This window comes from Pleurodeles waltl, chromosome 4_2, assembly GCF_031143425.1.
Source record: "Pleurodeles waltl isolate 20211129_DDA chromosome 4_2, aPleWal1.hap1.20221129, whole genome shotgun sequence".
Lineage (NCBI taxonomy): Eukaryota > Metazoa > Chordata > Amphibia > Caudata > Salamandridae > Pleurodeles > Pleurodeles waltl.
The window spans coordinates 74,055,951-74,071,472 of NC_090443.1; the positions used below are offsets into that span (position 1 = coordinate 74,055,951).

The following is a 15,522-nucleotide window of genomic DNA, read 5'->3' on the forward strand; positions in this document are numbered from 1 at the left end:
CCTGCTGCCAATATCACTGCACGAGCACATATTGCCTCCTCACTGCCCTGGGAGCCGCACCAGAGTGCATCCTCTGGGACCAGCACTGCCCTGCACCCCCCCGTTCTAGGATCGACCCTGCATCCCAGGGCTTTAAGTGGGTCAGGTCCTGTCAGCACCGGCTCTCCATTTTACCCGCACCCTCAGGGTGGAAAATAAACGTTAACTCTGCAGCAGTACCACCCATCACTGCCTTTGACGTAACTTCAAAGAGACTCGTTATAGTTACACTCTCATCATTTCAGACCTTGAGCGCTTTTAATGATTTATGCAACAAAGCCGCTGTTATTTATCTTACGCAACTAACAACCATTGAAAAACCCAATAAACCTGTCTTGTTGTATGTGTAATGTTGCTTGTTTTATATATCTGGATGAGATGACAAAAAGAAGCAGCAAAATACCAGTCGGGCGGCACATTATGCCAAGCACGCGTTTTTAAACTTCTCCTTTAATTACATCGATCGCGCCCCTTTGCGTGACCCTCCTGTTTTTTCAGCCCACCGAAAGCCGTGCGGCCCCCTCTGGCGCACAAACAGCACGTGCACGCACACCCACTAGTGCACGCACACCCACTAGTACTAACACCGCACTTTCACCAACTAACATCAGCATCGCACCTGCGTCCGCTGGAAGCAGCACGGCACGTGCACCCACTGGCGCACTCATCCTTCGCACCTATAGCCACGCCCACTGGTAGCAGCACGGCACCTGCACGCGCTCAGTGGCACTACGAGGAGCACCGCAGCTGCACCAAGTAACATCAGAATCGCACCTGCATTCAATGGCACCTGCATTGTGCACTTACATCCAGGTCAGAGAGCTCCTGCCTGGTGAGCCAGCATCCCTCCTCTGCCACTGCTCCTCCATTTCTGCTCCCACCTCTTGCAGTCTATCGTTGGCAAAGTGAACCCAGATCTACGTAGTTTGCATGAGAAGGACCTCCCACACTCCTCCCCTAGCGGGTAACTCCTTACACTTCCGTGGGTCTCTGCATCACTTGTCCATCAACCCTACTCCTGCCGGGGGCCCTTAGGGTGTTGCCCATTCTGTGTGCCATCAATGCTGGTTTTAGGTCCCATGTAATAGCTGTATGGGGGGTGCGGCTGGTGGGCATGCCTTTTGAGATGGCCATGGAGAACAAGGGTCAGCAGAAATCCTTTGTATGGTTACTGTCACTATTCTGTGTGTTTAGGGATATGGGCACACTTCCCTCTGCACTGCCCATTTTCTTTTCTAAATGACCACCTCCACGGTGTGGTTGGGATCACTGTATCAGATGCAATATATATCAAAACAAAAATATTGCGCCCACTACGTTGTCAAGGTGAGTAGGTGTGGAGTTAAGAATGGTAAATATATACTTGCCTTGACAATGTGGCGTTTTAGTGCAGTGTTTTTGTAGGTGGATATTGTTGACATTATACAGTGACCTACAAACACCAGTGCCTTAGACCGCTGCCTGGTGAGTTCTGCTAATCAGGACACTTTTCTTAAAATGTTGTGTCACTTAATGGCCATAGGCCATCACAAAGCTGATGTTAAGATGTGAGCAGTGTTACCCTTCTATTAACCCCCTAGTACTGAACAATCTGTTTTTTTTCAAGATGGCCAACAGAACCTCTTTTGAGACAAGGGTTGGTTACCAGACGCTCTGTATTTTGCCCTTTAGCTCAGAAATGTGATACTTTTGCTGCTGTGGTGGGAATATAATTTGAGCCTAGGTCGTCTTTGAAAGTGATTGACAGTACTATGAATCTTGCTGAATAATGGTTTCCTTTATGGGACCTGGGAGTGGACAGCTACTCGCAAAACACTGGTGTCATGGTGAACTTAGGTAGCCTAGCAGTCAGGCACTAGAGTTCAGCAACATGCCTTTGTTCCCCTGTCCTCCCTAATAAATGCTGGCCCGTTGCCCATTGCTTGGCACAATGACTCGCCAGGTCCTTTGGAACATCCTAAAGCAGTGGTTCCCAAACTTTTGACTTCTGTGGACACCTACTTTATGATTAATGGAACCCGGGGACCCCCACTGACTCGTTCTTGGAGTCCGGGGACGCCCCACTAAGTCATTACTGAAAGCTGGGGACCTAATCTTTTAATATTTTTTAATTATCTAAGCAGTCGCGGACCCCCTGAGGTGGCTTCGCGGACCCCCAGGGGTCCCCGGACCACAGGTTGGGAACCACTGCCTTAAAGCTTACATGAGTGATGATGTGCAGTCTTGGGTGTCAATACATTCTGCCATAGTCGTGAGAATGGAACTGGTCTGCATAATTTGTGATGTCTGTGGTCATAAAGTATGAACAAGTGGGCTTTTGTTAATGTCCTGTGCTCCATCTTTAGTCCTAGGATTGGACAGATCTTGAGCAGACACACATACTGTGGTGCTGGAAATCAGACACACTTTCATTCTAGGTCTTGTTTGCAATCGTGGGCCTGGACAAGCCTTAACCATTGCCCCTCTGTTTGACATCATGAGATTGGTCAGGCCATAGTTACAGAATAGGCTGCGTACATCCCAGCCACTGTCATTCAATCAGCATAGATACAATACCCTCCCAGGCGTGCCGGAATTGAATTAACCCCAAATGGAGATCTTCTTTGCAGAGCTGGAACTGTATGAGTCGTGATCAGACACCCTCTATCACCAGGGCAGGGCCACCCTCTGAGAGTCACTGGGTGGGGTTACCTTCAACCTGGGTTTTTGGATGAGCCTTGATTCAAGCCTGGTACAGGATGTGCCTTGGCGGTTCCCTTCTTACATAGAGATAGAATTGGTTGAGCTTAATTGCAGGGCTGGAGTTGAACACACTTTGATTGTAGACTTTCTTTGCAGCATTGGAAGTGGATGAGCTTTGGTGAGAAACCCTCTCTGTATTATGCTGGTAGTGGATGGGCTATGGCTAAATGGGAAGGCTGAAGATTGGGTGGATTTCTTTTAGCCCTCTGTCTGCCAAGCTGAGAACTGGTTAGGCCACGGTCAAACACTGGGCAGCCATGTCGCTTAATGGGCAACATTAGTTGCAGTGTTCCTCTCTTCTGTGCAGGAAATGGATGGACAATGAGTAGGCCATGGTCAGAAATTGAAAGCTAGTAGTCTGAGATCACCTTTCTCCTGTGGTGGGACTGAATGGGCCATTCTTGGATTTTGTGTAGTATTCTTGATAACTGTAATTGTATTTATATTGCACGTACTATCTCTGACGAGATATCAAAGCACTTTTCAGAGAGCAGCACACTACTCTGGAACCCATAAACGATTAGTGGTAGATTAATACAGGGAACTACAAGTTAATTTGCCTTGGATTAAATAGTATAATGGAGGTATCAAAGAGGGAAGAGTGTTAGAAGTGTTATTTGGGAGATCATAGTAGTGAGATGAGGTTTGGGGTGAGTAAAAGGGGAGATGGAGGTGGAAAGAGTACCTAGAAATGGAGTAGGGAGATCATACTAGTAAAAATTAGGTTTGGGACAAGTCAAAGCAGGGATACAGGAGGGGAGAATTTAGGTTTGTTTAGGAGGTCATAGTCGTAAAATGAGGTGTGGGTGATCCAAGGAGGAATAGACAAGGGAAGAGTCTAGAAAGGGTTATTCTCAGACCGTCTCTGTTCCTTGCTGGGATTAGGCAGACCATGCATAGGCCACAGTCAGAAATTAGGCGGTGGTAGTCTGAGCCCTTCTGCCTCTCTTGGTGGGCCCGCACCAGCCATAGTTGGAGGTCTTGAACGTTGGCAGGCCTTACTCCAGCGCTCTTCCCCCACTGCTGATGTAAAGCAGGCCCTGCTCTGAGCCCCTCTTGCTCCTGTTGTGATTGGCGGATCTCCTCCGCTAGAAGTTACTTGGGAAGGAAATGAGATTTGTATTTCAGGAAACCGAGGCCTCGTCCCGTGGTTCCGACGGCGGAGGCCTGGGCCGAGCCCATCATTGTTTCCATCGTCATCACGTCCTTCCTCAGGGGTCGGGCACACCTTGGCTGCCTCCTTGAGCTGCTTCTACACTGGACGCACACCGGGCAGGCCTGCTGGCACCTGAGGGGGTGGGGCCCGAGTTCTGCGCTCTCTCCGTTGGTGCCAGGACCTCTCACCGTCCAGGCGGAGGTTCCTCTTGGAGTCTGCGTTTCCGGAGCCGGTTTTTGGCGCACAGGCACCCAGAGTGCGGGAAGGACTGAGTGCTGAATTGGGTGCTACTGAAACCGGCCCACTCCAGTTCTCAATGAAGCCGAGAAAGCGAATAGAAGGACTTTTCCGAGCCTTTGGACGGATAAGCAGCATCAGGACTCCGGGCTGCTTCGGGGTGGGTACCGAGTGACGAGCTGCAGATGTATTCGGGAGGAGGAGAGGGCCTGAGACCCCATGTCAGGAAGAGATGGTTTGAGTGCTGACGTCAGCTAGAGAGAGTCTGTGTGTCTATGTCGGCAAGGGAGTCTGAGTACGTTTCAGGAAGAGAGGGTCCCTGCACCCATGTTTGTGAAGGGGGCAGACTGTGCATGTCAGGAAGGGAGGGTCAGAGATCTCATGACAGGAAGAAAGAGTCTGTGTGCCCGTGTCTGGAGGAGAGGGTCTATGTGTCCATGCCAGGAAGAGATGGTCTGCGTGCCTGTGTTAGGAAGAGAGCGTCTCGGTGATCTGTCTGTCGTCTGTGCGTTCATTTCAAGATCGAAAATGCCTATGCCAGGAAGAGGGATTCTGAATACTAATGTGAAAACAAGAGGGTCAGAGTGTCCATATCCAGAACCGAGGGTGACTGCACCAACCCAGCAAGAGAGGTCTCTGTGATCATGTCAATGAGAAGAGGGTCTCTGCCTGTGGTACTGCACGGCGATGGCTGCCTCAGTCTGTGGTTGTACTAGGGAAATGCCCCTTCAGTGATGCTCCATACGGTTGTGCTGGTGTCGAGTGAAACTCTACGTCACTCTGTGCTGGCCTCAAGGAGATGGGCACCCATAGTTGGTGCCAATGCCAAGGAGGCAAGCCCTCAGTCTTCGCTAATGTCAGAGGGACGCCCCCTCAGTCTGTGCAGGTGTTAAGAGAGATGGGGACTCAGTCTGTGCTTATTTTGAAGAGAAGCTCCCTCAGTCTGTGTTAGTGTTTTCGAGATTGGGATTCAGTCTGCGCTAATGTCAGAGTCTGTGCTAGTGTTAGACGGATGGAGACTCAGTCCTTTCTAATGGCCTAGAGGCGATCTCAGTCTGTTCTGATATAAGAGAGATGATGACTCAGTCTTTGCTAATGTTGAAGTCAGTCTGTGTTCGCGAGATGGGCTGTGCCAGTGTCGCATAATTATGAACAGATTTTTTTGTTCTCAATCGGAGACCATTTTCCCCTGTGCTAGTTTCATCGTCACAGGTGCAAAGTGAAAGATAACTCGAATTGAGTGGGTGATCCGAAACACCTGTGACTGAAGAGTCGGAGATATAGCCTGCGCACGTCTCAGGAAAGGCATCCATTCATTAAAACACTCACGACAAGAACACTTTTTTACAAACTCTTACATGCGTGTGAATTAGTCTCTAAACGTCCAACTCACAAATGCTAAAACAGCACAGAGGAGATAGCTGTTTTCTGTTTGTACTAACTGTATCTAAGTATTTCCTAAATATGCCCACGTTAGTCCCATTTTAGCTGTTTTGGGTCCCATCCACAAATGAGTATGAGCGTGTGTAAAAGAGTACTACAGAAGTGCAACTTCGTGTAGGCATAAATGCCTCTGTGGTCCAGACTCCAGCTTGTAAACAAGCCCAGAAGCCTTCGAAGGGCACCGGATTTCCAGTCCCGCGTCAGCATTGACTGTGTCCTGGCCCTCGGAATACACAATGAGGAAAAGGAGGTGACAGGTGGGGTGTCACAGGCACCAGCCATTGGTCGGTGCACTCCAGTAGCACTGCACAGGTGCCTCCATGTGCTGACAGGCTGGGGGGTGGGGTGGGGGGTCAGATAAAGGTTTGGAGTCTAAAGCTGAAACAGATGGAAGCGTGGCAGAGTCATTCCAAAGCAGCCTGCTACAGTCTTGCACTACGGGCTTAGAAATCCTCAGTGTCTTAATTTGGGATAGGTAACATCCTTTTATTATATGTTCTGACTGTGGAAGCAATTGCCTTGGAGGTCCGCCATTTTGGTTATCTGCTTCAGCATTAGTGAATAGTAGAAAAGAGAGCTTAGCATGGTCTGGGACAGCTTAAGGTGCTTTCTGGCACAATGTGCTACGGTCATGTCACTAAACCATTTTCATGCATCAGAGAAAGGAGAAGTCCAGGAAGACCATGGGCCATCTGTGTAGCTGATAGGCTGCCTTTACCCATTCAAATGTGCAAGAAAATAGGGGACAATCTTACTGGTTGCAGGGCAGCTAATTAGATTTGTTGATACACACTGTTGTTTCAGCGATTTTGATGGGCCATCCCACAACAAATCAAAATTGGACGATGCATTCAGATCAATTTGACTGAACAAAACGTAGACACATTTTGGGTTTACCTAAAGTTCCATTAGCCTTCCTGAACCAGCTTGTTGTAGTTCATGAAGGTGCCACCAGGTGACATGAAGAGGGGAACTCTGGAAGAGTAGATAACACGTGCAATATACTTTGATTTCTATCCCAGGGGAAACATGCCTAAACGAACAAAGTCCACTCATTTGAGTTACAGCAAGTAATTTAGTTCAGGCTCGGTATTATGAGTCACCAAACAGTGGTGAACCATAAGTGGAAAGACGCTGTCAAGCTGTAGGAAAAACTATAGGAACATTCGGGTGAAGATGTGACCAGCAGAAAAGGGATTTTTGTGTTAAGATGTGTGTTACCACTGCATATATCGCTGGTGAGACCGCATCATAGTAATTGTGTACAGTTGTGGAGGGACTCTTTAAGAGCATTGTGCCTAGTTTTGTAGGTCTTAATTGAGTTGTGTGTCCAGATTTGGGGGTTTCATGTAGAGTATCATGTATGACACCGGAGTCCTCATCAGGAACTTGGAGGTAAATTCTGGTGATCATATCTAAAATGATGTATCCACTTCTGATAGAGTCATGTGGAGTACGGAGTTTATTTGTGGAGGGCCCGTCGTTAGCAGTGTGTCCATTTTAGAGAGGGATGAGGAGGGAGCTCATTTAGATCTTTATACTTAGTTCACAATACCTTGTCTTGAGTGTTTTGTCAAGTTTTAGAGATGCACCTGGAGCATTCTGTCTATTTCTTAGGTATTCTCAAGAATTATGCCTTTTTCTGTAGCCCTCACGCTGAACACTATCACCTGTTCTGTGGGCTCATCTGGAGTCTTGGGTCCTGGACGAAGATCCCTCGCACCCCCAGAGCCATAAACCCAAATATACAGTGGAATGCACAAAAGCAACCATTGCTTGTGTGGGTGTGCCCAGGGCCCAGGATCGAGAAGCCATGCAAGGCGGTGCTGGCAGAGATACCTATAACATTTTAAATCTTACACAAAAGGGACAACTGAAAAGGGAAATATCTGACTGCGAAGGTTGGACAACTGAAACAACACCTGATCATTTACTGTACAGAAGTGCAAGATATTTCTGCCAGAAACACCAGGTCCAGATTGGGACAGTGCTGCATCTCATCTAGGAGAAACATGGGCACTGTGTGAGGCCCTACTGCATATGGACCCTTACCAACATGAGAACTCAAAGACAGCATTAGGGACATCGACTCTAGGAGGCTGCAGTCTTGATGACCCTCTAGCTATCATAGTGGATCGTGATCACAACATGGGTAAGCAGAGACTACAACTACTCACTCTGCCACTCCACAAGACGGCCTACTGTCCTGAAGTCCTTTATTTGCCACCCATGTCAACTGTAGGTAACACCAGTGACGCCTCCCCTTAACCAGATAAATTGGATGCTATCTTGTGAAATTACCCTAAATAGCATTGGCGCCATCGTTAGAAGACATGCAGAAGGTAGACTTGGTGAACCATATCCACTACCTGGAAAACGGAGCACCGGAATGGAAAGGTTGTTTTGGATGGAAAAACTTCAAGACAATTAAAAAGTTGGGCCTGAGAAGAGAGTGGAAGGCCCGTGTATGAGGTTATATCTCGAGGAGTGGCTCAGCAGTCAGCTCACACTCCAGGACCTCAAATTGTTTCTCCATTGAAAGAGCACACAGGGTTCCATTAGACCTGCCAAGACCTAAAGCACTACTGTGCCCAGTGGTGACCAAATAACTTAATAATTGGGACCGTGATAACCCTCACAGGTGGCTCGCCGGAAAGGACCCTTTAACATCCAAGGCAACAAAGTGTTCCTTTCACCAGAATACACAGCTGCAGTGGCCGCAACATGTTCTTGGAAACAAAGAAATTCCTTCGATACCTGAACTTAAAATACATGCTTTTGATTCCAGTAAGACTGAGAGTCCTGGACAGGAAATCCTCTCACTTCTTCAAGGACCTGAAAGGAGCAAGGGAATAGGTTGTCAAACATTATATAAAGGTAAAACGTGCTGAAAGACTTAGACCCTGCAAAACACAGGAAACGATGGACCCCACACAAAATCACAGAACAAGCAACAGCAGACTCAAAGAGACCCTCACACATGTTGACATGGTGGTGGTCTCACTTGCCGAGAGATGCTTCACACTCCTGAAGCATGATGAGAGACTCTGGGCACCCCGGGCACGTCAACTGGCGAAGGCCGTGGATCGGAACTCCTCTCAGGCATGACACCTGTGACTGCGGACACTCTAGGATAGGCTGCTGCAGGGTAGGTTATCCGTCTCTTATGGAGGGGAGGTTTCTGAAGTGGAATAATACTGGTTGAACATGTAGATATGGGGGGAAAATCCTTCTTCTCCTGACACCTCCCTCCAAACCCCCTTCCACTCTCTTCAGCCTGAACTGAAACGAAACAAAGCTGAACTGACATGGACTGAGTTTCTGAAGACCGCTGACTGCTTATGGCTGGCAGATGGCCGAGGAAATCGATAGGAGATATGTGCACAACTGGAACTACACTTTCATATAGCCGCCTTCTATGTTTTTGAGGTTATGTATGCGATTGGCAAGGACGAACTATGGTGATATGCAAACGCATTAGACATGGGCAATTAAGGGGGGGATTGTTAATGTCTGAATGTTATGAGAGAGTGAACTACGGTGTTAACGAACACCACTGATAATCACACATTATGCCAGTTACAATGAATACTGACATCACGTCAAGGTTGAACACATACAACCTCGTCACTTGGAATGTACGAGAGCTGTGTAATTTAGCAAAAATAGACACAATACACTCCTGAGGCATTGATATCGCATGTCTGCAAGAAACTCACTCATCTGTTACAACAGAGGGAGCTCGAATTGCAGAAACAGTGGAATGGGCAACTGGCACTATACGCAGGGGTGTGGAATTTATTAAAATATCTACTTGTCCAGGGGACAGGTTGCTTCTCAAATCTACTTGTCCTGTAAAAAGATCTACTTGTCCCTTTGGTGCCATGTAGTGTGGCGACAAATTATGGCAGCAATTAATAGCCTCTCTGATTATGCCAGGGCTACTACCATAGTAGGGCTTGAATACTTGGAGTTTCAATCCCTACTGTAGCAATTTCCTTATTTTGCCACCTTTCTGCAGATCTGCATACTGGGGCTGAAGGAAGCAGTAAGCAATAGTTCCAGGGCTGGAATGCCTTTGAGTCTGCAAACCTACGTACCTGCATGTGTTAAAGATTTTTACCAGCTTCTCTCTAATATTTCCCATAATAAGAAAGGTTGGACATTTACTCCTGACAATGGCAGAATTAGAACTTCTTCCAGGGTTGGGAAGAAAGTGGCTGGAGGGAAAATGAACTTGCAACTGCTCAATAGATTTTCACATGAGCAAATCTACACATCGTATTTACCCACGCTAAAATACAGTTCACAAATATTTTATAGGGGTACGACATATACCATGGGTGCACTTTTGTGACTTTCTTTAAGAATTTGGGGCCACAAGTAGGTAGGTTCAGATTTGTGACCTGCAAATTGCGAGTCGCAAATCCGAATGTAGGATGGTGTCCTTGACACCATCTGTGATTCGCAAGGGCTTCGCAAATGCCCACATCATGAATAATCATGAGGTGGGTCGCAATTTGCGACCCCCTCACGAATGGTGGCCTGCTGGAGACAGCCGACCACCATGTCTGTGACTGCTTTTCAATAAAGCATTTTTTTTTTTTTTTTTTTGTAATGCAGCCCGTTTTCCTTAAAGGAAAACGAGATGCATAACAAAAACGAAAAATGAAACGTTTTCGTTTCATTTTTTCAGAGCAGGCAGTGGTCCGCAGGACCACTGCTTGCTCTGAAAAAATGTTTACAGTGACATTCACAATGGGAAAGGGGTCCCATGGGGATCCCTTCCCTTTTGCGAAAGTGTTAGCACCCATTTGAAATGGGTGCAAACTGCGATTGGTGTGCGCCCGCGTTCGCGGTCACAAAACAATCCTACATTGCACTGCGAGTTGCAATTAGGAAGGGAACACCCCTTACTAATTGCGTGTCGCAAACCCGTTTTGTGATTCGGTAACCAGGTTACTGAATCGCAAAACTGGGTTTGTGCATCGCAATGTGCTTTTTGCACGTCGCAAACAGCGAAAGTCGCTGTTTGCGACATGCAAAAAGCTACCTACATGTGGGTCTCGGTCCCTAATTAGGTCTGGTGTTAACAAAGACATTTTGTTTTTATTAAACTTCTATTTCTCTCTCTTTCGGCTGGCTTTACTGTGAGTGATCGCATTCTGCTCTTCCACAAGGAGCATATTGCCACACAAAGTAGTTTTGTTCAGTGTCAGGAACTACAGTGGCAATCAGTGACGTAACAAAACTGGAGGGTGCCCCTTTGCAAAGAACATGGAGGAGCCCCCTCTCCAGACTCACTCAGGGCAGGTGCTGTGCTGACGGGGCCCCCTGGAGGGCGGCTGCGGGGCCTTTGTTATGCCGCTGGTGGCAACGTGTGCTTTAAGAGTTCAAAAACTTTTTGGGGGGGTTTTGCCAATGTTTGTTACAATGTTGAGGGCCTGGTAGCTCCCACAACAATAAAGTGTTACAAAAGCCATGTCAAAACAAGACACGCATTGATGAAACTAAAAGACTTATAAAAATATGTCAGATCAGTTGGCTTTGTCAGTGTTTGTTTATTTTCATGCTTCCCATAATCGTGTTGAAAATGGTTACACTGATTTTCCATTAGAAATATTTTTGGGAAATACTAGCATGCATTATGTGTCATTAAAGTGTCATTTACTAAATGACACTTCATTTGCATATAATCAGAGAGCATTCTGGGAGCGATATACTTAGCCTCTTAGCCTAAACTTTTCAAACGTGTGTACACGTTTTTTTTTTTGTGTACTGGAACCAACGTCAGTAGTGAAGTGTGACCTTAAAACATTTATTTACAGCACGCACCCTAATAATGAAGGCTTTCAAATAATGAACCATAAATACAAGTTCGAACAGCATTATCTTTTGGAAACACATTACCTCAACTGCAGAGAGTTCAACTCTCTGTAAACAAGCAGCTAAAGGGTTTGTGCTGCAGGGGGTTGGGCCTACTTGTCCCAAGGACAAAGTAAACATAAAAACTTGTTGCCCTTGACCCCAAACAAGATGTCCGCAGGCTACTTTGGTGAGGCCATGCATGCCATCAGTGATGCACCATTGCATTGCAGGTTTGTCATAGTAGAAGGTGAACGAGCAGCAAGCTCAAAACAATAAAATAGTTATGCATTTCATTAACATCTATCTGGATGCACTGAAACCAAACGTGCTCCACCTGCCCCACGCTCCCAATGGGGAGACAACTATAACTGTTTAAGAAATGTTTTACTGCCACGGTGAGGACATAAAATGCAGAGGGATTCTCATCCTGGCCCCACAGCTACAATCTCACTGACCAGCGTGAAAGGGACCCCGCTGGAGCAGAATATACATATTATTGATACACTAGCACTTCAGGCTGGATAGGGGCCTATGATCTTAGCAGTTATATGAATCCATAACACACGCTTATCATTTGAGACAGACCTACGTTTTCAAAACACAACCCAGTACTGATTCACCTGACAGTGGATAACGGAATGATGAGTTCTCTGATATGGCGACTGCAGCATTGCAAAGCGTTACCTAAGGAAGTGATATATAACAGCATTTGTTGCAATACTTCTCAGGGAATGGTGGATTGGCCAATGATATACTGACAGAATGGGAGGCATCCCAGGCCTCTTGTACAGTTCTGGAGGGCCCGCCTGCAGCATTGTATTCAGTTAAGAAGGTCTCATGTGACAGGCTTTATCTACAGCTGATGACCTCATCTGGAGTACAGAGTCTTGGTCTGGCAGTCCCATCTGAAAGGTTGCGTCCCATTCTGATGGCTTTTCCTGAAGTATGAAATTCACTTCTGAAGGCGTCGCCTGGATTTTCTGTACTGTCCTTGAGGCCTCATCTCAATGGCGGTGTTCATTTCTAGAGGTCACATCTGAAGTATCCACTTCTCATGGTCTCTCTAAGGTCACTCCTGGAGGGCTTGTCCTGAGTTTGGTGCCTAGTTTTGAAGGCTTCACATGGAGAGCTGTGTCCAGTTCTGGAGGGATGATATACATTGTTGCTGTAAAGTGCTGCCATCGCTCAGAGTGTTGATGCATTCTGTACACAGATGTCTCTCTAAGCCCAATGTCATGTGTGAACCCAGAGGTGCTAACAGGGCCGTCTCTAGGGCGGTGCGATCGGTGCCACCACACCTGGCGCTGACTTTAGGGGGGCCCTGTGTTTTCAAATATATAATGGATTTAAAGCACCTGATACCGTGTTTCTTGCTCCCAGCAATGTTTAAGCAACAATAAAAATGCCAAGGTAACTCTGGTAATTAGTGGACCAGAGAGATGGGAGTTTAGTCTAGTGGAAGTTTTGACTCATCATAAAGTAGCGCAGAGGGTTAATGTGCCCCCGGCAAAGAGTGTGTATCCTGCAGACCACAGAAGTGCCTATAAACTGCTTCTGTCAGAGAAATACTTTTGTTACTTGCAGTTTATAAATCAAAATCCTAATATAAGACAGAGGCCTATTAATTGTCTTCAAAGAGCTGCATGCAAACTGCAAACTGTAGGTATCCTAATGTTGCAAAACGTGTTCACTTGGGTAGAAATACATTCTTTTAGTAAAGCCAAGCCATGGTGTTACATTTTAAATTCTGATGTGCTTTTCTAATCAAACACTCTCAAGCCATACTGTCTACCACTATGGATGACATGTGACTCTTACACCTTGTAGTCCTCCGTCGTATGTAACATTTCCTGTGCACTGATTTACATGCATATGATTGTCTAAGTGTAATGTGTGTGTGATGTATGGTGCTCTGACACCCTACACTGGTATGAGTAGCGCTATAGGACAAAAGAAATGCATGTGAGGCAGTGGTTATGGGGACTTGAGGGACACTGTTAAAGGGTGGTAGTGAAAGAATCAGGAGACTGAGGTCATGGGGGGGTGCCAACAAACAGCCTGCCCTGGGTGCTAACATAACCTTTCATCCTTGTGCTGTCAGTTAAATGTTATTTCATTGTTATTAAGTCTCTCGTGCCACCCTATAAACAAGCATTTGCAATACAACGGGTCTCGCATTTCTCTGAGTTAGAGCTATTAGCAGTTGTAAACTCCCAACTGGACTTTTCTTGCATCATTAAATGGAAAAAAAGAGCGCGATCACGCTGCTACAGTTCTCTTGTAGTGAAACCTGTCGGCAAAAGTGCAATTATCTACGTAACCGGCAAAAGTGCAATTAAGTATATAACAGGGTCGATGTCATGCAAAGCGCTCGACTTCTGCCCATCAAGATCGTGCTGTGAAAAATGAGAAAAAGTAGTCCACAAACTGGACTGAAAACAGCGAGCCTCGTATGTTTTCAGTACTTGGTCGCTGCGCTTGAGGAGGGCTAACCACCGGAAAAGGCATGACATATGCATGCCTTCCACTAATGAAAACAAGCAGATTTTAAAAGGCAAGCCCACAAACCAATGAAAGACACTCATGTGACATGGACAGGGCTCCAAACCCTTTTCTAACTACTACAGCGTCTCACAAGCGATACGCATGCACAAGCGCATGCTAGTGCAGGCTCGACCCTAAAAACACAGCAACATTGTTATCATATTTATTGGTACTGTCTAATGGCTGCGGTTCCAGAAGCGTAAAGCCAGATTGGTGACAGTCTGAAGGTTGACAACCAAAATGGCGCCTGCTTGAAAGCACAACTCCTCCAAGGGGGGTCTTAAGTGTCTGAGTATGATGAAAGGGGATGCAAGGAATTCGTGACAGGCGGTCTCACTCATAGCGGGAAACAGAATACTGGACAAGACATGTCTCTGCTGAAAAGAATTCCACAAGTAGCCTCCGTGATGTGCGACTGGAGATCTGTTTTTGCCAAAAATAATAGAAAATGCACAAACAAAACTTCCAGTGAATGTGAGTGGTAGAAGAGAGGAAGGATGCGATAGTGCTGAGAAACCCACAGTGCTGTTGAAACTTGTGTAGATCTTGTGAGGCAGCAGCAAGTAGGGAATTGGCAGACTGGAGGGGCCAGGCTGTCCTTCCTACGCCGCCGTGTGATACAGTTTATCCCAAGCACTGCCCCCTCCCATGGCTCCCGCTTGTTGTCCGCCCTCCAACAGATACTTGTTTTCAAACCCCTGGGACAAAGCAGCCAATTCATGTCTATTTTTAGTGAGAATATGAGCCCTGCCTTCATTTTCAAAGCTTTCATTCAGAGTCCGAAAGCTGACTTCATATGTGCCACCCCCAGAGAGAACTACAAATCCCATAATTCCATGCTGGGGAACACTCAAGGGGTGAGTCACTCCTTGTTATTCCCACAGCTCTGCTAAAGCATTGTCTTGCTACTCCAGTACTGAAACCACGTGCATTGTTATTGATGTTATGATTATTTGACATAGCGTCGCCAATGCACCTCAATGCCACCTAAAGGGCCCTCTGTTGTTCCAGTACTGGAGCCCATACACAACTCTCCCCATGCACCCTTGTGATGACTCTTCTTTTACAGTACTAGGATCCTCAGCCTGCTGTACCAGTGCACCCATACTCCCATTTGCAGCACCGGTTCAGGGACGAACACTTGTGCCAAGTCACCTCACACCCTACCTCTCTCCGAACCCACAGAGTTGGAAAGTACTGTCTTTTTGGCATGGTTACCCCCACTTTTTGCCTGCTGTTGGTGTGTTTTGACTGTTCACTGGGATCCTGCTAACCAGGACCCCGGTGTCTGTGCTCTCTCCCTCTAGATATATGTTGTCACTGACTTAGTACACCCCACAATTGGCATACTGGTGCCCCATGTAAGTCCTAGTATATAGTACATAGGTACCCAGGGCATTGGGGCACCAGGGGTTCCCCATGGGCTGCAGCATGTATTATGCCACCAATGGGAGCCCATGCAAAATGTGTCTGCAGGCCTGCCATTGCAGCCT

At 46.8% G+C, this 15,522-nt stretch overlaps 1 protein-coding gene across 3 annotated transcripts in view; it reads left to right on the forward strand.

Moving 5' to 3' along the window:
- TNS2 (tensin 2) overlaps nucleotides 1-15,522 on the forward strand; it is a 370,478-nt gene that overhangs the window by 65,547 nt on the left and 289,409 nt on the right. The window contains exon 1 of one of the 3 annotated variants that reach the window (XM_069230718.1): nucleotides 4,064-4,334. The exons of the other annotated variants lie outside the window; for them this stretch is intronic. Within the exon in view, the coding sequence (XP_069086819.1) occupies nucleotides 4,254-4,334 (81 nt within the window). The 5' untranslated portion in view covers nucleotides 4,064-4,253. Of the gene's footprint in view, nucleotides 1-4,063; nucleotides 4,335-15,522 lie in introns of those variants that run through there. 3 annotated transcript variants of the gene reach the window in all.